Consider the following 22,496-nt stretch of genomic DNA (forward strand, 5'->3'; position numbering starts at 1 on the left):
TGTGTAAGTTAACCTGCACCCATTTCTAAACAGTTCCACCAACTGGGGCAGTCTCCTATGTGGCTTTAGTTGTAAAACAGTAAGTGGCGATGCGAAGGTTTATCCCTCCCACTCTCCAGGGTCACAGGGAGTTGGGTCAAGGTCATAGCTAGTTAGGGTGAGCTTGTTCTCCAGTATAGTACAAGGTATACCGCTACATGCAGAGGTATGCTCTTGAACTTGAGGGCATCAACCAGGCATACAGCGGAACACACCTCTAATTCCAGCACGTGAGAATCATGAGCTCAGGGCCAGCTCAGTGTGTGTAGGAGGGTAGTTTGAAAGAGAAGGAAGGAGGGAGAAGGGAGGAGGTAGGGGGGAGGGAGGGTGTTGAAGGTGATGAACCTATGTCTAGCCCCTCCGGATTAATTTAAAATAGATATCCTTATTGTCGCACCTCAGATAAACATTAAGATAAATAAAAAGGTTGGTAATGATAACTTTGTTATTTAATTTACAAGTTGATCTTCCAAACATTCACACCATCAACCTAACCAAGATCATGTACTGAATGACTGATGACAGTTGTCCTTCTCCTGAGGTCTCCAGGGCTGTAGCTCCAAGTGTAAAAGGCACTGGGCACACGCATTTCTTATGTGGCTCCACAGTGAAGTGCTTAAACAGTGCTCCTCTGCTTTATCAGCAGAAAGGATAGCTCCATTATCTTTCTGCTAAAACAAAATATGTCCATGAGTAAGCATGTTTTTTATTTTTAGGAAGCCTCAAGGACTCCAGGCCGGCCTTCACTGTGGTGTTCCCATAGCCTAGCAGCGATTTGTAATATAAAAGTAAAATGTCAGGATTGGAACTGCTGTGTCTGGGCGCCACTTTTAGAAATTAAGAGTGGGTCTTTTGGGAAGACACTTTATGAAATACTGAAGGCGTTTATATATTAATTGTTGTGCCACATTAGCATGTGTATTCCTGGTTTCACTTTTAAGTATATGTTTTCTCATGTTTCATCTCTTCATTTACTCTAATTATCAGATTTTCCTACAGACGGTGATAGGAGGAAAGGTAAAAAAAAGAAGTAAACAGTACTCACTCTCCAGTGGTACATGCAGTCATTAGGAAAACACTGTTCTGTAAGAGATGTGTCTTCCAGTTTTCCACAAGCCATGAAACCAGGTCATTATCATATTTATTTAAGTATTCCCTCTCCTCTCCCTTTATTCTCCTTCCTCATGAAACAGATGCCTTCATCTCTTCCCATGCAATCTCTCCTTGCAAAGTCCCGAGCACTTCCTTGTCCCCTGCTGTAAACGTAACAAGGCTGGGTAGAATGACCTCTGCGTACCCACAGAAGCCGCAGGGCCACCGCTGTGTGCCTTGTCACGGAGTCTCTTGCTACTCCCCCGCCCACAGACAGGGAGGGCAATGGTAGACCAGAGAGATGGTTCTGCCCAAATCCAGCTTGGTGAACCAGTGAGTTTGTGGGGGTTACTTACAAGAGCCTGGCAGACTCCGGCAGCTGTACCTCCAGAAGCCCATCCCAACATGGTGACAGGCAGGAAGTGCTGCACCCTGAGGCCTTGGGTGTTGCTGAAGGGTTTCTTGAAGATCCCCAGCAGCTGTCTGAAGTTTACATGGTTGAGGTCAAGCCTGGGAGCTGAGTTTCCCCAGTCCCAAGTCAGGCACGTGCAGTGTGCTCAAGAGCCCCTTGGCCTCCTCCCCGTCCTCCAGGATGGGAATGTTGCAGCGGAGGAAGCGGCCACCAGCCACTCCAAAGACATGACGGAGCCCTCCGTCTCACAGAGGGTTTGGATCCCGCTAGACGGCTGTGCCTCTCCTGCACCGTTGTTCTCTACGAGAAGTCACATGGCCTTGCAGTTTAAAAACTGCCGGGTCCAGGCTGTAAAATCAGCCACAGCAGGCGCTGCAGGCTTCAGTGCCCTCCCCTGGGAGACTGGTGGCTGTGGCTGCCAGATGTGATCCAGCCAAGGCACAGAGGAGTCCTAGACAGTGCTGTCTGCTCCTGGGTTACTTATCAAAGGTGACTGCATCCTAAAGTCATACGGTTTTCAGGAAAGGGGCCCTAGATCACAGCCCCATCATCTTCTCCCTCTTCTAAGTACAGTGAAATACAGTGGTCTGGGCTCTGTCCCGAACAACCCTGAAACAAACCTCTTTTGTTGCTCCCAACCCGGTCCTTCCTGCACACTCCTCACCCAGTGTCCCCTCCCTGAGTCACCTGGGCTTGTCTCCCCACTGTCCCCTCACAGCCTTCCTACTCCCACCAACCTGAGACCACCTGTGTGCACTTGCTAATAGAGCAGAATGGTCAGTGCTTTCATATTACAGCAGTCACTGCTGAAAGGCCGTCCCCAGAAGCAGTGACTTACCTGTCCCTTCTAGACACACTGCCCCTACCTTTGTTAGGTAGCTTTTTCACAGTGGCTCCAACTCTGAGAACTTTAAGCCCACTAAGAGTGCCATGAAGTGACCTAGCAGACCACTGAGAGGACAGCATTTGGCCTCCCAGCCCCAAGCACACTACACAGCACTTTGGTGGATGTCTGACCCTTGGTTTTGTCCACATACGCTGAGATCAGAGTGAGACAGCTGGAAACCAGGTTGCAAACATGGTGTGACAGAAGTGGCCAGACGCACTCAGTACTGGTGTTTAGAGCCTTACTCCAGTGTGAAAAGACATGTACAACCTGATGAAAAGATCTAGAGTCCCTCCTCAGGATCCTTGGCATTTGATGTAAGTGAGGAGGAACTGAAGATATTAAAGTTCGCTACAAGTGGTTGATTCTTTTGTCATTTAAGATATTTAAGCAGTTTTAGCTTGCTAAATGTTCAGATAACAAATGTATAACCAATTTTAAGTCTCATAAATTTTTATGAAATTAAATATATGAATAAAACAAATCTTGTGATAAAAGGGTTGAGATCCTTGGAGCAAATTATTGTTTAAGGGGCTGTAGCAGACAGCTTTAGGTTCGCCGAGATGAACTTCCAGACCAGGCACAGTTATGGAGGAAGGGATATTTATTGAAGCTTACTGATCCCGAGGAAGTTCCATAATGGCAGAAGAAACTGGCCTGCCTTCACAGGTCCAAGCAGAGAGAAGCACAAGCCAAAAGCCACACAGTGGCTGGAGAGATGGCTTAGCCTTTAATGTGTTTGCCTGCAAAACCAAAGGACCAGGTTCAACACCCCAGGACCATGTAGTAAGCTAGATGCACAAAGGGGCACATGTGTCTGGAGTTCATTTGCAGTGGCTGGAGGCCCTGAGCACCCATTCTCTATCTGTCTTTCTCTCTCTCTCTCAAATAAATAAATAAATAAATTTTTTTAAAGCCACATAGCACAGCACACTTCAGGAACTCTGGCTAGGCACACTTTGCATATCTTTATATTGGAATCTCAAACCCACCTCCACACCTTAAGGCTGAACCCTAAGATCCACCCAGTGCCACCACCTCCAGCCAGGTGGTTACAGATCCAAACAAGCTAATAAAGCACTGAATAAATTGGGGACCATCTATTCAAACTACCCCAGGATCTGTGATTGTCACCCATGATTTTTCCAAATTAAAGAAAAAGAAATTTCTGAAGCTGGGTACGTGGCTCATTGGTTGAGTACTTGCCTAGCATGTACAGCACCTGGCTTCTGTTCATAGCACTAAAACAAAAGAGAGATCTAAATTCTAAAAATATCTTTCAATATTGAAAAACATAGACTTGGGTTGAAGAGACGGCTTAGCAGTTAAGGCACTTGCCTGTGCAGCCTAGGGACCAAGGTTTGATTCTCCAGGACCCATGTAAGCCAGATCCTCAAGGGGGGTGCATGTGTTTGGAGTTTGTTTACAGTGGCTAGTGGCCCAGGTGTGCCCGTTCTCTCTCTCTTTCTCTCTCTCTCTCACACACACGTACATACAGAGTCATAAATAAATAAAATATTTTTAAATATACTACGTGGCTAGAGGGATGGCTTAGTGGTTCAGGTGTTTGCCTGCAAAGCCAAAGGACCTAGGTTCGATTCCCCAGGACCCACTTTAGCCAGATGCACAAGGGGGCACATGCATCTGGAGTTCATTAGCAGTGGCTGGAGGCCCAGGCATGCCCATTCTCTTTCTCTTTCTCTCTCTCTCCCTCTTTCTCTGTCAAATAAATAATTAATTAATAAATAAAATATTAAAAAAATAGACTAAGCTGGGAGTGGTGGCACATGCCTTTAATCCTAGCACTCGGGAGGCAGGCAGAGATGGAAAGATCACTGTGAGTTCAAAGCCAGCCTGGGACTACAGAGTAAGACTCAAGTCAGACTGAGCTACCCTACCTCAAAAAATCTAAAACAAAAAAACAAAAACCAAAATAACCTCCAGGACCTCCCATGTGCAGCTCTGTGAAGCCAGTTTTATATCGTTTATAAGCCCAAATACATTTTGCTTTGGAACAAGCCCAACAGACTGGCTTTTTTTTTTTTTTTTTTAATGCCAGGGCCTCCAACCACTGCAGTGGAACTCCAGACACGAGCACCCCCTGCACGGACGTGCGACATTGCACTCTTACATCACTGCCAACCACATTTGTCATAGTGTGATTGAGATGCAACAGCAGTGTGAAATTACAGTCAGAACACTGTGCGTGTAGCTGACTGAGCATTGAACAATGCTCCATAGAATCTATCTGAATAATACTGGAAATAGTGTCATCAGAATAGTCAGTCAGAAAGATGGATTCCTCTGCTACTGAAAATCCTGGTTGGTGTCAACATGATACTTGAATTTTTGCTTCAGGAGACTTGAACTTAGGACTACTCTAGTTAAATCTGGCACTCTACAGACTGGATAATAGTACTGTTTGTTCCTTTAAAAAAAATATATATATATATGGCAAGCAGAGAGAGACACAACACAGAGAGAGAGAGAATAAATGAGAATGGGCACACCAAGGCCTCTAGCCACTGCAAACTAACTACAGACACATGTGCCCCCTTGAACATCTGGCTTTACATACTGGGGAGTTGAACCTGGGTCCTTTGGCTTTGCAGGCAAGTTGCCTTAACCACTAGGCCATCTCTCCAGCCTCTGAGTGTTCCTGTTAAAGAATGCTAACGCTGCCAGGTGTGGTGGTGCATACCTAATCCCAGCACTGGAGAGGCCAGCCTGGACTATATAGTTTAAAAAAAAAAAAGCCTCAAAAATATAAGCCTTCATGTTTGCTCCACAGCTTTTATAGATAAATTCAAACTTTCTCCATACAATGCAGGTGAATTGCTTTTATTTTTTCCTTTCAATTTGATAATCAAATGAACACAATTCTAATTTCCGATTCTGATTTCTTTCAGAATATACCTGGAATACAAGAACTGGTCGGGGCCAGTTTTCAGGACCTACTTATAATCCTACCGCAAAAACCCTAAATATTATGAGTCGTGCACAGCCAGTCCCCTCCGTGCACGGAAGGACAGACTGGATGGCTAAGTATGGAGGCCAGCGGTAGGCCCCCTGGTGGACGCCCGCAGTACTGCTCAACAGGACATGTCAGTCCCTGACCCAGGGAAATGTCTACAGATGCCTGTTTCAACTGAGTTCTGGAAGAAAGGCAAAAATGCAATAGTGGGCACTTGAAAGAGCAAAAACTCATCTATTTTATTTCTTGTCTAGAAATGAAATACATTTTCTTAGCATCATTGCCCACAGTATATGGTAGGATTTTACAAAGTATTGAATAAACTATTTGCCAAAGTATCAAGTATTTGATCTATAAATTCATAGATAAGTACATGAGCTATCTTAAGAGAAAAAAAAAAAAAAGACTCCAGGAAGTAAGTGTGTAGAGAGTTTGCTCTCACTAGTTGCACATTGGCCGAACAGCCCAGCACTCCACAGTAAGTTTGTTCCCCACAGCAGTGAGGCAAGCCTCCTGGGCTGGGGTTACCCGTCTTGTTTGGCTAAGGCTCCACCCTCCCAGCTTTGTGATGCCAGAGGATTTTATTAACCATCTTATGTTTTTCTACTTTGAAACTGTGCGATCCATGGTATTGCCAATCTTGAGCAGAATGTCTTTGTTGGAGACGAACCTCTCTTCCACATCTAGAGGAAAATCTCCACATTAGGCCACCTGACTTCAGTGCTGAGTCTCTTTTTTGAGGGCGGACCGTGCTGTGAACCAGTGGTGACTGTCACTTCTGTATATGGACAACTCCCACATTAACCACGTCAGGGTTCGCACCATTAAGAATGTTCTTGAAGCCACATTTGATGCTCTTTCATCTGATTTTCACACTACTGTCTCTGTGTTCCTACCAGACACAGGATGAAGCGTGCCAGCTGGTTCCCAAGCGAGCTCTCGCTGCTGCAAGTCAGACTCGGCTCTGACGTTCATGTTTATGCCACAGAGCAAGCGCACTCACTTGCCATAGCACGGTCTTACCTACCACATTGTTTTTCTTAGTTTTACTTCTAAATTGATTTTTAAAATGGACTTGAACTCAGGACTTCTCTGTTTACCTACCATCCTATGGACTGGACATTAGTACTGTATGTTCTTTTTTAAAGAATGACATTATTATCTGCTGACATTTTTAATGTATCTATCACTTTGTAACAAATGATACTATGATGATTATTATCTTGTGGGCATTATCTCAAGGCACATTATAAATAATAATATATTTTTGTATAGAAGATTCAGCTTTTTTTTTGTTGTTGCTGTTCAAATTTCTCATGTTGAAAATGTTAAGCTTTGGCTGGGGAGATAGCTCAGTGGCTAAAGCGGTGGCTGCTCAAGTTGGAGTACCTAAGTGAGACCCCAGAGCCCGTGAGAAGAGCTCTGAGCCTTGGCAGGCGCACACGGATTCTGCCGGTGACGTGCGCGTGCGGACAGTTTCCCCAAAGCCTGTGGTGAGCCAGGCAAAGAACGGCAGAGTGAGACTTGGGAGCGAGAAACCCTGCCTCCAACGACGTGGGCAGGCCGAGGGCTGACCCCCAAAGTCAACCTGTGACCTCCACAAGCGCACCATGGCACATGCGTGCTGCACACACACTCACACACATGAACACACACACGCGAACATGCACACACACAAAAACTTTAAATTAATTGAAAAGATAAAGAAGCCTGGCATGGCAGCACGTGCCTTTAATCCCAACACTTGGGAGGGAGAAGTAGGATTGCCATGAGTTCAAGGCCACCCTGATACTGCATAGTGAATTCCAGATCAGCCTGGGCTAGAGTTGAGTCCTTACCTTGAAAAACCAAACGAAAACAAACAAACAAACAAACAAAAGACAACAGGAAATGTTAAACTACAACGAGTAATTTATCCTAGGTCCAAATGACTGCATATTTGGAGTTTCAATGTCTCAAAGTTAATAAAAATTCCTTGGTGTTTCTGAAAAACTTGAGCTTTGAATTGATATTTAAAGAACTATGGCTAACCTCTAGTGTGTTTCTTTATATTTTTAATTTTATACTCCATGGCATGTATCTGTCTTTTCTGTTGTTGTTCTAAGCTTTTTGTGGCAATTTTGTTTACAGAAAGTAGAATTCCTATATACCCCCTTATCCTCCCACTATTTTCTTTTTCGTTTTAAAAATATTTTTATTTATTTGCAAGCAGAGAGATGGAATGGGTGCACTAGAGCCTCTAGCCTCTGCAAACAAACTCTAGAGGCATGTGCCACTTTGTGCATCTGACTTTACATGTGTACTGGACAGTCCATACTGGGTTGTCAGGCGTGGCAAGCGAGCACCTTAACCACTGAGCCACCTCTTCAGCCCTTCCTCTTTTATATATCATTAACATCTTCCATTGTTATGCCTCCTTTCTCTATCCTCTCCCCTTTTTGCCCCTCCAGTCTCCCCCCCCCCATACTGGGGAGAGAACCCAGGGCCTGACATGTGCTGTACCATTCAGTTACACCCCCAGTTCCTAGAGTCAATACTTTTTCTTTATGTTTGCAAGCAGAGAGAAAATGGGCACGCCAGGGTCTCCAGACACTGCAAACAAACTCCAGATGCATGTGCCACTTTGTACATCTGGCTTTATATGGGTACTTGGGAATAGAACGTGGGTAGTTAGGCTTTGCAGGCAAGCTCCTTAACTGCAGACCCATCTCTCCCATCCCTAGATTTTATATTTTGCTTTGGTGTTTCCTCACTGTGTTAATACATACTCTAATTATTCCAGTTCTAGAATGCTCTTAAAACCACAGATTGGCTACTTTTACTTAGCAGTGTGTGTTTAACTTCCTACACATCTTTTCTTAGTTTAATAGCTCCTTGGTGTTTATCACTGAATAATAATTTCCTCTATAGTTTTCCAGTTTTTCCTTCTACCTGCTAAAGGACATCTTGGTTGATTCCAAATGTGGGCAGAGTTTGGTCATTTGAGTGAGGGTAAACATGGCATGAGCAGAAGCTGGACATCACCTCTGCCATAGCAAGTGGAAAACAACAGAAGAGTTCACCAAACTAACCCTGGCAAGGTAGGGGCTAAAAAACCTCAAGGTCCATCCCCATGACTCCTCCAGCAAGGCTCCACCTCCCAAGTTGCCATCAGCTGGGGAGCAAGTATTCAAAGCCCATGAGTTTATGGGGGAGGGGGAGGGGGTTCTGGTTCAAAGCAGCACAGATTGTTATCCCAGTAATTTTTTTTTTCTGGGGGCGGGATTTCAAGTTAGGGTCTCACTCTTGTTCCGGCTCACCTGGAATTCACTATGTAGTCTCAGGGTGGCTTCGAACTCACAGTGATCCTCCTGCCTCTGCCTCTGCCTCTGCCTCCCGAGTGCTGGGATTAAGGTGTGCGCCACCATGCCAGGCTTCGTTTTGGGTTTATTTTTTTTTTTTGAGGTAGGGTCTCTCTAGCCCAGGCTGACCCAGAACTCTCTGTGTAGCCTCAGGCTGACCTTAAAGTCACAGTGGCCTCCCACCTCAGCCTTCCAAGTGCTGGGATTCAAAGTTCGTTTTTGTTGAGGCAGGCTTCCCACTGGACCAGGCTGACCCAGAGCTCGCTGTGTAGTCCCGCAGACCGACTGCAGTTCGTCAGGTTTCCCCGTGTGCCTCCCAAGTGCTGGGATTAAAGGCGTATGCCACCACGCCCAGCCCCTAGTGACTGTCTTGATTACATAGCGTGCAGAAGCTCTGAAGCTGAGCAGTGCCTGTCCTCCAGCTTTCTCTCCCGCAGTGTCTCACTGATGAGTAGGAGTCTCCCAGCTCCATGTGAACGCAGTTTGTCAGTGACTTCAGTGAGGTGCGGACTGGGATTGCCCTGACTCTAGATCAAGGTGGGAGAACTAAGCTCTTGACACATCTCCACGAATGGAAAACCAACCTCTCCTTTTATTTTTGTCCTCTTTGACTTCATTAGTTTTGTACTTTTACTTACATACTGTGCATATTGTGTTGGATTTGTATCTAAGTGTATGAGGAGTTTTTTGTTTCTTTTAGTGCTACTGTAAATGATACTGCATTTTTATTTCAGATTCTAATAATGTTATCTATTAATCATAGTCTAATAATTGCTATAGTTACAGATTTTATGAGTTTGTTGGTATTTCAGGACTTCTATATTGCATAATCTATAAACAAGTTTCTAATTAGTCTATGCTTATTTCCTATCCTTTTTTTTTTTTTCTCTCTTCAAGGTGGGGTCTCACTCTAGCCCAGGCTGACCTGAAACTCACTCTGTAGTCCCAGACTGGCATCGAACTCACATCAGTCATCCTACCTCTGCCTTCTAAGTACTAGGATTATAGAAGTATGCCACCACCCCGCATCCTTTTCTTATTAGTCAGGACTTGCAATCCAGTAAGAGCAGTGAGAGGGGACATCCTTGCCTTGTTCTTGGCTTTAGCTGGAAAACACCTGCTTTCTTCCCATTGTGTATATTGGCTGCAGGGTTCTTGTAGATAGATGTGGTTTACCAAATCAAGGTCTCCTGTATTTGCAGTTAGTTGGGCATTTTGTTATGAATGCTTGTTAGATTTTTGTCAGCTCCTTCTCGTGTCTATGACAAAAACAAATACTTAAAGCAAAATTTATGAATACAGGCAGAAGCTGTAAAATCTAATCAGAAACTTTGTGAACAGATCTAAAATAAACAAGCCTAAAATCAGCTTATGAACTACTGAACAATAGTAAACAAAGCTTATCCAACATATACAGCACATGCAACTTTATACAGCAAGGGAAGTGTTCATATTCCCTGATACATGTTAACATTCACACACACACACAAAATTTAAGCCTGTAATGATGGGCACAGGAAGGAGCCAATTTAGACTCCAGTGGCCAACATGCTACAATTTGAGGAAAATCTGAAGGAGCTGGGGCTTAGCAGTTAAGGCACTCCCCTTCAAAGCTAAAGGACCCAGGTTTGATTTCCCAGGTCCAAAGTAAACCAGATGTACAATGTGGCACGTGTCTGGAGTTCATGTACAATGCCCATTCTTGTTATCTCTCACAAATAAATTTAAACAAAAATCTGGCTGGGCATGGTGGTGCACACCTTTAAACTCAGCACTCTGGAGGCGTAGGTGAAGAGGATTGCCATGAGCTTGAGACCACTCTGAGACTACATAGTGAATTCCAAGTCAGCCTGAGGTAGAGTGAAACCCTATCTCAAAACAACAACAACAACAAAAAAAAATCTAAAGGGGAAAAAACCAAGTCTATGCTGAAATGAATAAATGAAATGAATGAATGGGGGCGGAGAGACAACCCAAACAAAGAATTCTAAACAACTTGTGTAGATTCTCTGGCCTGAAGGAGGTGCGGCAGGATTCCCCACTTGGGCTGGAATTACGCTGACAGCTTGCATCACGTAGTTTGCAGAGGTGTGCTGTAAGCACACGGGAAACCTGACGAACTGCAGTCGGTCTGCGGGACTACACAGCGAGCTCTGGGTCAGCCTGGTCCAGTGGGAAGCCTGCCTCAACAAAAACGAACTTTGAATCCCAGCACTCGGAAGGCCGAGGTGGGAGGCCACTGTGACTTCAAGGTCAGCCTGAGGCTACACAGCGAGTTCTGGGTCAGCCTGGGCTAGAGAGACCCTACCTCAAAAAAAAACCCAAAAAGAAGCCTGGCATGGTGGCGCACACCTTTAATCCCAGCACTTGGGAGGCAGAGGCAGAGGCAGGAGGATCACTGTGAGTTTGAAGCCACCCTGAGAGTACATAGTGAACTCGAGGTCAGCCTGGACTAGAGTGAGATCCTACTTTGATAAACCAAAAACCACAATGCAAGCATGTGGACTGCTGAGCCATCTTTCTAGCTCCACACAGGCCAGTTTTAAAACAAGTTTCCAGAGTATACTCAAATAACTACCCTCCTTAGTCCTCAAACTATTCAAATTCCTGAAAACACCAAGAACAAATCCTTCCCACATCCCTGTGTCACTGCTCTCCATGGCCCACTTCAGGTTCCAGATGCCTCAGGCAAAGATGACGCCAAAGGAAGTTTTATTTATAGTACACTTTATTTTCACTGATATTTCATTTAATACAATTTCATAGTAAGGCTGTGCTCTCAGATGAGCAAAAACATACAACCTAAATCTCACCAAAAGACTTTTTCACACTGTTCTTCTGGGCAGGACATGAGGCTTTTAGAACCCCCCCCCCCATGTGGTCATCACCTGGTACAGCCGGGGGAAGACAACACCCTTAAAGAATCCAACGTCAGATGAAAGAATCTTACATCAGAGGCTCACCACCTCTCAAAGGCTGTAATTGTAATACTAATGGCTCATTCCACTCCTACCAAGTTCAGTGTCATTTTTGTTGTTTTGCTTGTGTAAGTACGATGTGTAAAGCTGACAGTGCCGCCCATCTTTCTCTTGATACAGTGAAAATAGGGGAAGTCTGGAGATTTTCACTTCTTCTTGGGTCCAAGCTGGCATGTGACTTATGGATGTGGTGTGCTCAGCAAATTAATTCCAAGTTTGGCAACCATGAGCAGACTGTTCAAAAGAAACACACAAAAACCATCAGAAGGGTAGGAGAGATGGCTCAGCAGTTAAGGCTCCTGCCTGCATAGCCTAAGGACTCATGTTCGATTCCCCAGTACCCACATAAAGCCAGCTGCACAAGGCGGCGCATGTGTCTATGGAGTTTGTTTGCGGTGGCTAGAGGCCCTGGCTTACCCATTCTCATTCTCTCTCACTCTCAGAAATAAAACAACTTTTAAAAAGCCACCAGGAATAGTACCCAACAAGCAGCCACGTAGGGTACTCAACGAATGCATGGGAAGAGAGGTACCAAGGCAGAGCTCAGAAACAAAAGGCACTCCCTGAGGAGCCATATAAAACCATGCCACACAGCAGTCTTCCACCGAAGTCTTGACCCTTAAGTGTGCCTGACTCAACTGCTAATTCCTTGGAGGAGGTGAGGAAGAGGAGAGAGCAAGGCCTCGAGGAGGTGAGGAAGAGGAGAGAGCAAGGTCTCGAGGAGGTGAGGAAGAGGAGAGAGCAAGGCCTCGAGGAGGTGAGGAAGAGGAGAGAGCAAGGCCTCGAGGAGGTGAGGAAGAGGAGAGAGCAAGGCCTCGAGGAGGTGAGGAAGAGGAGACAGCAAGGCCTGAACTGCTGGCAGAGCTGCATCCTCCAAGCTCACAGCTCTCGCGCTCGGTCTGCAATGGCTGTTGTGTTTCCACTATGAAAGCACAAACAAGACCAGAGACAGGCAGGTGTGTGTGTGTGTGTGTGTGTGTGTGTGCGCGCGCGCGCACGCGTGGGTGGAATGTGCATCTGTGCGCGCACATGGGGTTGTGTAATGTGCATCTGTGTGCATGTGTGTGATGTACATCTGTGTGGGGGGATCTCTGTGTACATGTGAGATGTGCATCTGTGTGCGCGCATGGATGTGTGTAATGTGCATCTGTGTGTGTGCGTGCGGGTGTATGTAATGTGCATCTCGATGTGTCTGTGTGTGTGAATGCAGGTGTATACGTGCCACACGGTGTGCCAATGGAGGTCAGAGGAACACCTCAGGCACTGTCCATCGCCTTCCACCCTCTCTGGAGCAGGCTCCTACTTCACTGCTGAGGACAACAGGCTGCCATGAGCTTCTGCTTCTGGGCCTCTCCTGTCTGACTTCAACAGCTCGTGCTGGCACAGGAAGCACTTTCACTCACTGAGTCATTTCCCAGCCCATATTAAAAAAAAAAAATTCCCTGCTTCCAGGATATGTTTATTATACTTAAAGATTAGTCAATTCAAAATTAGCAGGCCAGGTGCAGTGGCACACGCCTTTAATCCCAGCACTTGGGAGGCAAAGGTAGGAGGATTGCCATGAGTTCAAGGCCACTCTGAGACTACATAGGGAATTCCAGGTCAGCCTGGACTAGAGCAAGACCCTATATTGAAAAAAAAAAAATCAAAAGACAAAATTAGCAGGAGCTGAAGAGATGGCTCAGCAGTTGCAGAATTTGCCAGGAAAGCAAAAGGATCCAGGTTCAATTACCCAGAACCCACGTAAGCCAGCTGCACAAGGTTACTGTGGTGGTTTGATTCAGGTGTCCCCAATAAACCTAGGTGTTCTGAATGCTAGGTTCCCAGCTGATGGAGATCTGAGAATTAACACCTTCAGGAAGAGTGTATTGTTGGGGGTGGGCTTATGGGTGTTATAGCCAGTGTCCCCTTGCCAGTGTTTGGCACACTCTCCTGTCCCTGTTATCCACCTGATGTTGGCCAAGGGGTGATGTCCACCCTCTGCTCATGCCACCATTTTCCCTGCCATCGTGAGGCTTCACCCTCGAGCATGTAAGCCATAATAAATCTCTTTTTCCCAGATGCTGCTCTTGGTTGGGTGATTTCTAGCAGCAATGCGAACCGGACTGCAACAGTTGTGCATACATCTGGAGTTCATTTGCAGTGGCTAAGAGCCCTGTTGTGCCCATTCTCCCCCACCTCCCTCAATCTCTCTCTCTTTCTCCTACTTTCCCCATCTCTCTGTCAAGTAAATAAATAAATAAGCATGTTTAAAATTAGCAAGATTCAACCAAAATTTCTTTTTAGCAAAATTTTTAATAAAAAACACTCAAGCAGTTAAGAAACATGAAACCCATTGTGAATCCAACAGCCTCACCCAAGAATTTCCCAGGGACTTGTGATACTGTACGGAGGAGCCAGGACAGACCAAAGAGTAAATTCGAGAACAAAACCTTTTCCCCTGTGAATGACCACTGAGAGAGTAAATCAACAGCTGCTCATATCTACATGAACTGTCATGTAACTGGGATCAGTATTCCGAAGCATACATTTTGCAGTGTATGAATTATCTTGAGCAATAAATTAAACTCTATCTTGATAATGAGAGGAACAGCATGGAAAGTACCTGGCGCCTGCGATCAAACCTGCAGGCATAAATTTTCCAGAGTTGTAGAAGCGCATTCCCATAATGCCAGCCAAGGTCCCAGAGGTGGCTGCGGAAGATAAAAGGTCAAAGTCATTCCCTCGTACACATAGGGAGATGGGCACGAAAAGCCCACCTGCCATTCAAGACCACACCCCATGCTATCCTCAGCAGGCCTCCTCCATCGCTGCCTACGCCTGTGGTCGAAGGGCAAAAGCTGGTATGATACGGGCCTTCGGGTCCCACTGTGGCTTGAGTCTGGGATGTCTCCCCGTCATGCCCCCCGGGTGTTTGAGCTACTTTAGAACACTAGGGTTGGGGCTTTGAAGGTTGCACCATCCCTGGCTCTGAACTGGCTGTTTCCTGGTCCACCACCATGACTGGGCAGCTCCCAGCACCTTGCATTCCTTCCCTACCACCATGGACTGGAATCTCTGAAACCATGAGCCAAAATCAACCGCTTCTTGCACAAGTTGTTTCTGCCAGGTCACGAGTCACAGCGACACAGAAGTAATGAACCCGTGAGGCCAGCCCACCGTGTCTTTCTATCGTCAGCTTTTACCACTCATCTGCAACAACCAGCGTCCAGCCGTCAATGTTCCCAGTTTCTCCAGAAGGCCAAGTGCGCGGCTTCTTCCTTGCATGCCCTCCCTGCTGCTGACCGCCCTCGGGGCGGGAGAGTCTCACACTCCCGACACCAACTCTGGGTATAAACAGTTCAAAGAATCACACGAGTGTTCTTTGTGCTACAGGTGCGGTTACTACCATGCAACATAAGAGCAGTCACTATTCAGGGTGATTACAGAGACTGAACCACTCTCTGAAACCAGACCGGTAGTTAACAGGCTGACAAAAACTCCCTCGGGCTGAGGAAGAAGCACTTCAAGCCCTGACATGAGGGGAGTAAGGGAGATCAAGCCCTAGAATCCCAGCACTCGGGAGACTGAGGAAGATCACAAGGTCAAGGTCATCCTAGGCAACTTAGCTACTTCAAAATTTAAAAAACAGTAATATAGGTGCTAGAGAGACAGCTTGCTGGCAGAGACTAGCAGGGTAGACGTGGAGATGAAGAAGGGACGTGTCAGGGTGTGTGCTATACAGCATCACCAAGAACTGCTGCTGACATCAGTGACGATGGCCGAGGAGAGAGAGCAGCGACGGAGAGGACGACGTGTGACAGAGCACGTGCTCAGGCAGATGCCTTGAGACATCTGAAAACTCCAGGGCCATATGTGAGAGCGAACTTGCAGGAGAAAAAACTGAGTCATCTGTGTATGAAACTAATACACGGTATGACCTTCACTAACACACTCAAGTGAGACGAAGAGCCAAGTCTTAACAAATGGGAAGGAAGACGGGATGGTGAAAAAGGATGAGAAGACAAAAGGAAAACAGGAAGAGAGAGAAGACAGAAAATCACTGGTCAGCTGTGCTGACAGCAAACATCAGGCCCCATACGCTGGGTTTTATCCATGACCAGGTCACTGTGAGACTCGGAGAAACATTTCCATGCCCAAGGGGACAGAAATGGAAACTGAGTGGTTCAGTGATGGGGGAGAAAAGAAATAAGATGGAGTCTGGATGTGTTTCTACAAGTCTCTGAAAAGGAAAAAGCAAGCACTGAGGAAGGAAGCAAGTTATGAGAGATCTTTTTTCTTTTTAATCTCTCTGTGTTCTTTCTTTTTAATCTCACGGGTTTACTGTGTTTATGTGTGTGTTGCAGAGGGCAGAGGAGAATGCCAAGTGCCCCCTCCACCACTCATCTGCTGTGATTCCACAGCTTGCTGTTTTCGTGAGGCCCAGCTGCTCTCCGCTCTCCACTCCCCACAGGACAGGGTTACAGGTGTGCCTGGCCAAGCCTTGCTGTTGCCGTGGGTGCTGGGAAATATAACTAAGCTTGTGTGGGAAGCTCACTTAACCACTAGGCCATCTCTCTCTCTTTTTTAAATGAGTTAGAGCTGGGCTTGGCCCAGTGGTTAAGGTGCATAACTGCGCAGCCTAAGGACCCAGGTACAATTCTCCAGGTCCCACGTAAACCAGATACACAAGGTGGCACATGCGTCTGGAGTTTGTTTGCAGTGGCTGGAAGCCCTGGTGTGCCCATTCTCTCTCACACTCTCTCTCTCTCCATGTCTCTAATAAATAAGTAAAAATAAATCTTTTTTAAAAAATAAGTCTGAGCTGACCCATCAGGGGAGAGGGTCCTCCTATCGACAGTGCCCAGTGGACAGATGGTGGAGGAGAAGAGACCCAAAACTCTGGCAGAGAAACTGTCTTGGAAAGAAGAGAAATGAAGGCTTTAAGGGAGGCAACAGCTGGTGGCTGCTGTTTGCTGTTTGTTTTTTCCAGGTAAGTAGATATGACGTCATTTGCAGATAGCAGAAGGTGGGATCAGAGATGGAAAAAAATGGTCTGCAAGTCATTGCACAGCTTGAAAGAAGTTATTAGATAGAACAGAGAACAGGGAGTGGTTCCTCACGCCTTTAATCCCAGCAACTCAAGAGGCAGAGGAGGAGGATCACTGTGAGTTCAAGGCCACACTGAGACTACACAGTGAATTCCAAGTCAGTCGGGGTTACAGTGAGACCCTATCTCAAAACAAGCAAACAAAAGAGCTGAAAGCTAGGCATGTCCTTCAGTAGCTGACCCCTAGCAGCCATGGCCTCCCTCCCCATACCCAAGGCCGGTGAGTAGAGACATTCCATGACTCCTGGGATTTCCCTGGCACTCGTGGAAGGGCCAGAGAAGCATCTGTTCTCAAGCTGTGGTGTGTAACAGCACCAAGACGCCACAGCCAAGGCAAGGTCTGATGGAGCCCAACAAAAACACCTCACAAGTCACCTGATAAGAAGTCAGCTTTCCTTGGCTGGCACTCACGGGACACTTCACAGCTCACAGAGTGCAGAATAGTTTTGAAGGTTCCCAAACGCAAGGACTATGCCTTACACAACCAGCTGGTAACTGTGATCTCCAGTGAGAAAACATGCGAAGGACACAAACCTAACCAGACACGGGAGTATTTCTGCCAGATTCAAACAGATTGTCTTCACTAGGAACCCTCAATGATAGCACATGCAAACTTGCCCTATCGAGTTCACAACTGAGTTCCGTGGGAAGATATAAATTCACAAAGTATAAAACCCTTTCTGTGCGCTGCGTGTACAAGGTGAACGGGACCCTGCACTTCCCCTCCGTGAAGCCCCCACACCGTGGCAGAAGCACTGCAACGTGTCAGCGGGACCCTGCCATATCCCAGCCACCACAGCATTGTGGCACAGCAGCTCACCGGTGGATCACCAGCCTATGCAGGCACCAAGCCAGACATACCTAGGAAAACCCACACGTTCCTGGGATCCTGAGACAGTTGGTAAGCACCCAGGCCTGCTAAGCTCCCAAACAAGAGTCCAGCAGCCAGGGACGGCACACTACCTGGGGGAGAAGCAAACAGATACACACCTGTATTACAGTGTCATTTATTTACAGCATCTACCAGATGCCACCACCCCCCCTGCCCCACAGAGGAAAACAAGAGAGAGCCTCCCTCCACACAGCGCCTAACTATAGCGTCCCCAAGGAGGAAAGCAATTTGCTCTCTGACCATGCTGTGCCACTGCTTCTCCTTTAAGGGATTAGGGCACTTCCTTCTGAGAAAAGAACTGGAAAGGAACTGTGGTCAGTCTTTTTCTTAACTAGCGTTGATCAACCCATCATGGGCTGGAACTGTGAACAGGCAGGACTCCAGGCAAATCCGAAAGAATATCTGGAGATGGAGCTCAACTAGCAGTGCTTGCCTGGCATGCACAAAGCTCTGGGTTTCATCGCCAGCACCACACGTGACAGGGTGTGGTGGCATATGCCCACAATCTCAGCACCTAGGCGTAGAGGCTAGAGGATCAGAGAAGGTCAAAATCTTCCTTGAGTACATATTGAATTTGTACCTAGCTTAAGACCCTGTCTCAAAAAACGTCACAAAAAAGAGGAAAATAAAGTCAGTTTTTTTTTTTTTAAAGTAATTTGTAGAATAAAAATTTCAGGGCTGGAAAGACAGCTTAGCAGTTAAGGCGCTTGTCAGGTTCAATTCCCCAGTATCCATAGTACCCATATAAGCCAGATGTGCAAAGTGGCACATGCATCTGGAGTTCATTTGCAGTGGCTGGATGCCCTGGTGTGCCCATTCTTTCTCCCTCTGCCTCGTCCTCCCTCCCCCTCCCTCTCTCTCTAGTCAATAAATAAAGAAATATTTTTTAAAAAAAATTCCAAGGCCGGGCGTGGTGGTGCACGCCTTTTATCCCAGCACTTGGGAGGCAGAGGTAGGAGGATCGCCAAGAATTCGAGGCCACCCTGAGATTACATAGTGAATTCCAGGTCAACCTGAGCCAGAGTGAGACCCTACCTCGAAAAACCAAAAAAAAAAAAAAAAAAAAAAAAAATTCCAGCATGAGGGGCTAGAGAGATGGCTTAGCGGTTAAGGCACTTTGCCTGCAAAGCCAAAGGACCCAGGTTCATTTCTCCAGCACCCACGTAAGCTAGATGCACAAGGTGGTACATGCATCTGGAGTTCTGGAGTTTGTTTGCAGTGGCTGGATGCCCTGGCACGCCCATTCTCTCTCTCTCTCAAATAAATAAATAAAAATAAAACATTTAAAAATTCCAACATGAGCCGGGCGTGGTGCTGCACGCCTTTAATCCCAGCACCTGGGAGGTAGAGGCAGGAGGATCACTGTGAGTCCAAGGCCAGCCTGAGACTACATAGTGAGTTCCAGATCAGACTAGGCTAGAGAGACCCTATCTCGAAAAACAAAACAACAAAATTACAGCATGTTTATGCAGGATGCAGACAAAGGGTGGGAACAAGAAAATTCACTGATCTCCCATATCCAGACTACTAAGGAGATCTCAACAAGTTGGGGCACTGGAGAGGTGTCACAGTGGTTAAAGATGCTTCACTTCCCAAGCCACCCACATAAACACTCTCATGTGTAAATAAACGCATTTCTTAAAAATATTCTTCAGAATGTATAGAATATGCTTTGGCTTGAAAATTAGCAAATGTTTTATGCCCTACTACAGTATACTCTGCCCAGACCAGGAACTGCTGTCTTCTTGTTCCTGACACTCCTGTTCTCCATCCCCACGTCCTTATTTTTTCCAGGTATAACTAAAATCTTTTGTAGCATCACTGTAGTTGCAACTATCTGGCAACTGGACATGATATTATGGAAACAGACTGGTATTAATAGTACAGTAGTCACCAGCGTGCCACATTTGCATTAGTAAATGCAAATCACACATTTTATAAAGGACAAACTTTGTGTTTTTATTTTCATTACATTGCATAATACTGTAAGATTATTGTATGTCCTAATTTGCATTAGAACTGTTTTTTCCTACATAAAGGCATAAATATAGCAACTTTGTATAAAGGTAACTTACTAGAGTTTTTCTTTCATAAAAGTTGTCTTAACAGTGGGACTACTATTGCCAAATTGTATATGAAATATAAATTTTACCCCTATGGTTAATTGCTTTTTATGAACATTCCATTTTTCTCTAATTAAAGATATGTGATACTGTACTATGCATAAATTATGTTCTAATGCTGTTTCATATCAGCATTTTAAATTTTGGTTTGCATTTTTAATGTTGGAAAAGCTTAACCACTGTTAATTAAAATAAAAACCTTGTTGTATATATAACAGCATCATTTTCCCTTTATATCCCTTCCTGCCCTTTGTTTCTCAATTTCTCCCCATCAGTGCCAACTTCATACATTTTGTAGCATGGCAATAAAATGTAACTTTAAAAAATTCTTATTTATTTGCAAGCAGTGAGGAGGAGAGAATGGGCATGCCAGGACCTCCAGCTGCTACAAACATACTCCAGATGCATGTGCTACTTTGTGTGCATGGCTTTACGTGGGTACTGGGGAATGGAGCCCGGGCTGTCGGGCCTGGCAAGCAAGCACCTCTAGCTGCTAAGCCATCTCCTCAGCCCATAAATGAGTGTTTTTTGCATGAGTATGGGAAGGGCTGGGAGTATGGCCCTGGCTTGAGCGCCAGAGTTAAACAGACAACCACAGAGTAAGTTTTTTCCTGCTTGAAAAAGTCAGAGACGGCACCTTGAGGCTGATATCTGGCACCGCATGATAGCACCCTACCACTCCTGTCTACCTTCAGATAAAGGGGACAAAGCAAGAAGCCGGGCTCAGCTCAGGCCAGATAACCAGAGGCAAGTGCACGGAGGAGCCAGGAAACTGACAATAGAGGCTCAGGGGCCCAAGGCAAACTCAGTCAAGCAAGACTGTGCCTTAAAGATCCCAGAAACTCACTCTTCACTGGAATAAAGTAAAGATTTGAAGAATTCTAAGTAAAGGCAAATTACCTGCTTTTGCATAGCCAATGATCCCTCCAGTAGCCACCAGAGCTGCATAGCCAAAGCCAAAATAATGTAAAGGAAGTCTGAAATGACAACAGGGAGAAATGAGTGTCAGCCACGATTAAACAAACAAACAAACAAACAAAAAAACCCGGGTGTGGTGGCACGCCTTTAATCCCAGCACTCTGGAGGCAGAAGTAGGAGGGTTGCTGTGAGTTCAAGGCCACCCTGAGGCTACATAGTGATTTCCAGGTCAGCCTGAGCTACAGCAAGACCCTACCTCAAAAAAAAAAAAAAAACAAACGAAACAAAACAACAACAACAACAAAAAGCCCACATAATTAATCACTGGCCATAACGACAAGGTCATCATTCCCGACAGCTGCTCTCAGATGGAAATAAAGGCCCCAGAGAAGATGAGTGGCAAACCTAGTCAGTGACAGAGCTAGACTAGAATCCAGGTCCCAGGATACACATCCAGGGATCCTCCCACATCCCATGCTGCCCCAGGCAGGCCAGCCTTGGCAATTCCATCCCCACAGGCCACTTACAGTGGGCTGGTGTCTTTCTGCATTGTTCCGTCTGTCCAGGTAGGGGCTCACACCAGGCCTGCACCTGTGGAAGAAAGGCTGGGTCAGGAAATTAAGAATAGTACAAATTCTAGCCGTCAGAAAGAAAAGAAAAAAAGTTGCAGGTCTAGGCATTAGTAACTAGCAATGAGCCCCTAGGTTACCCAGCCTTTGGAAACCTCAGGTGGCTTCACTGCACCATAAAGACAAAAGTTCCAATTTCCTGCGGTGTTGTGCACATTTAACGGGTTAGTAAGTCTCAGCACACAGTGAACTCCGAACAGACACCAAGCATTTTTGCAACAGTCTCCACTGCAACACAGGAAGGCGACAAGCGTCATGATCAGTCCTGGACTTGCACGAACTAAACCGTTTCGTAAGTGAAATGAGCTATTACTAAAGCAGAAAGCAAAGACTGCGCCTTCCACCAGCTTTAATGTCTCTTTGAGGGTGAAACAGCTGCTGGTTTCTCTGTCCTAAGCATCAAATATCCTCAAAATTCAAGTGGGTAAAACTTTAGGAACCCTTGAATCCAACTGAGTCCTAATTACACGGCACGTGCACCCCAACAGTGCACTCGGCGGTACCCTGGCAGCCCAACAAGACTGAAGCAACGAACCCTCGTCTCCTCCATGCAGGAGGCTTCGGGGTCGTGCTCAGTTTCTGGGGTTTTTTTAAAGAAACGGAGAACCAAGTCTCCGGGACAACGATCGCCACTCCAACCGTACGGGTCGGGTCGAGCGCGCAGAGCCCTAGCCCGGCCTGGAGCTGCAAGCCGGGAAGGCCCTGAGGTCCCGGAAGAAACACGGTAACTAACACCCCAGGTACCCGAGGCTGTCCCGCGGAGGCCTGCACTCGACCGGCGACGAAGCGGCGTCTGCAGCCGCGCCAACGTCACCGCGCGCTCCGCGTCCCGGGCGGGGCGGGGCGGGGCGGGGCGGCGCACTCTACATGGGCGGCGGGACTGCGCATGTCCTGGAGCAGGGGCGGGGCCGCGCACTCTACATGGGTGGCGGGACTGCGCATGTCCCGGAGCAGGGGCGGGGCCGCGCACTCTACCTTGGGCGGGCGGGACTGCGCATGTCCCGGAGCAGGGGCGGGGCCGCGCACTCAACCTTGGGCGGGCGGACTGCGCATGTCCCGGAGCAGGGGCGGGGCCGCGCACTCTACACGGGCGGACGGGACTGCGCATGTCCCGGAGCACGGG

At 46.6% G+C, this 22,496-nt stretch overlaps 2 protein-coding genes across 5 annotated transcripts in view; one reads left to right on the forward strand and one right to left on the reverse strand.

The window, feature by feature from the left end:
• Mak (male germ cell associated kinase) overlaps positions 1-5,609 on the forward strand; it is a 77,455-nt gene extending 71,846 nt beyond the window's left edge. For both annotated transcript variants that reach the window (XM_045136862.1, XM_045136863.1), the window contains one exon: positions 5,339-5,609. In XM_045136862.1, coding sequence (XP_044992797.1) covers positions 5,339-5,493 — 155 coding nt within the window. In that variant the 3' untranslated portion in view covers positions 5,494-5,609. The remainder of the gene's footprint in view (positions 1-5,338) is intronic.
• Positions 5,610-11,454: 5,845 nt separating this feature from the next.
• On the reverse strand, positions 11,455-22,203 carry Tmem14c (transmembrane protein 14C). Of its 3 annotated transcripts, none has more exons than XM_045136722.1 (6): positions 22,118-22,203; positions 21,272-21,335; positions 20,727-20,803; positions 17,673-17,774; positions 14,328-14,415; positions 11,455-11,956 (listed from the first exon to the last, which is right to left on the reverse strand). In XM_045136722.1, the coding sequence occupies exons 2-6, from the start codon at positions 21,292-21,294 to the stop codon at positions 11,902-11,904; spliced, it is 345 nt and encodes a 114-aa protein (XP_044992657.1). In that variant the 5' UTR covers positions 21,295-21,335; positions 22,118-22,203; the 3' UTR covers positions 11,455-11,901. The 3 variants fall into 3 exon arrangements, with proteins under 3 accessions (XP_044992657.1, XP_044992658.1, XP_044992659.1); XM_045136723.1 differs by having other exon boundaries at positions 22,107-22,137; XM_045136724.1 differs by lacking the exon at positions 22,118-22,203 and adding an exon at positions 21,909-22,056.
• Between the last annotated feature and the right edge of the window lie 293 nt (positions 22,204-22,496).

This window comes from Jaculus jaculus, chromosome 17 (assembly GCF_020740685.1).
Source record: "Jaculus jaculus isolate mJacJac1 chromosome 17, mJacJac1.mat.Y.cur, whole genome shotgun sequence".
Taxonomy (NCBI): domain Eukaryota; kingdom Metazoa; phylum Chordata; class Mammalia; order Rodentia; family Dipodidae; genus Jaculus; species Jaculus jaculus.

What these genes read in the sequence shown, in the direction of transcription:
- Tmem14c (XM_045136722.1), bottom strand. Translation starts at nt 21,294, where the DNA reads ATGCAGAAAGACACCAGCCCACT. An exon ending in CAGAAAGACACCAGCCCACT is followed by an intron (nt 20,804 to 21,271) that starts GTAAGTGGCCTG and finishes TTGTCATTTCAG; the next exon opens with ACTTCCTTTACATTATTTTG. An exon ending in CATTGGCTATGCAAAAGCAG is followed by an intron (nt 17,775 to 20,726) that starts GTAATTTGCCTT and finishes CTTCTCCCCCAG; the next exon opens with GTAGTGTGCCGTCCCTGGCT.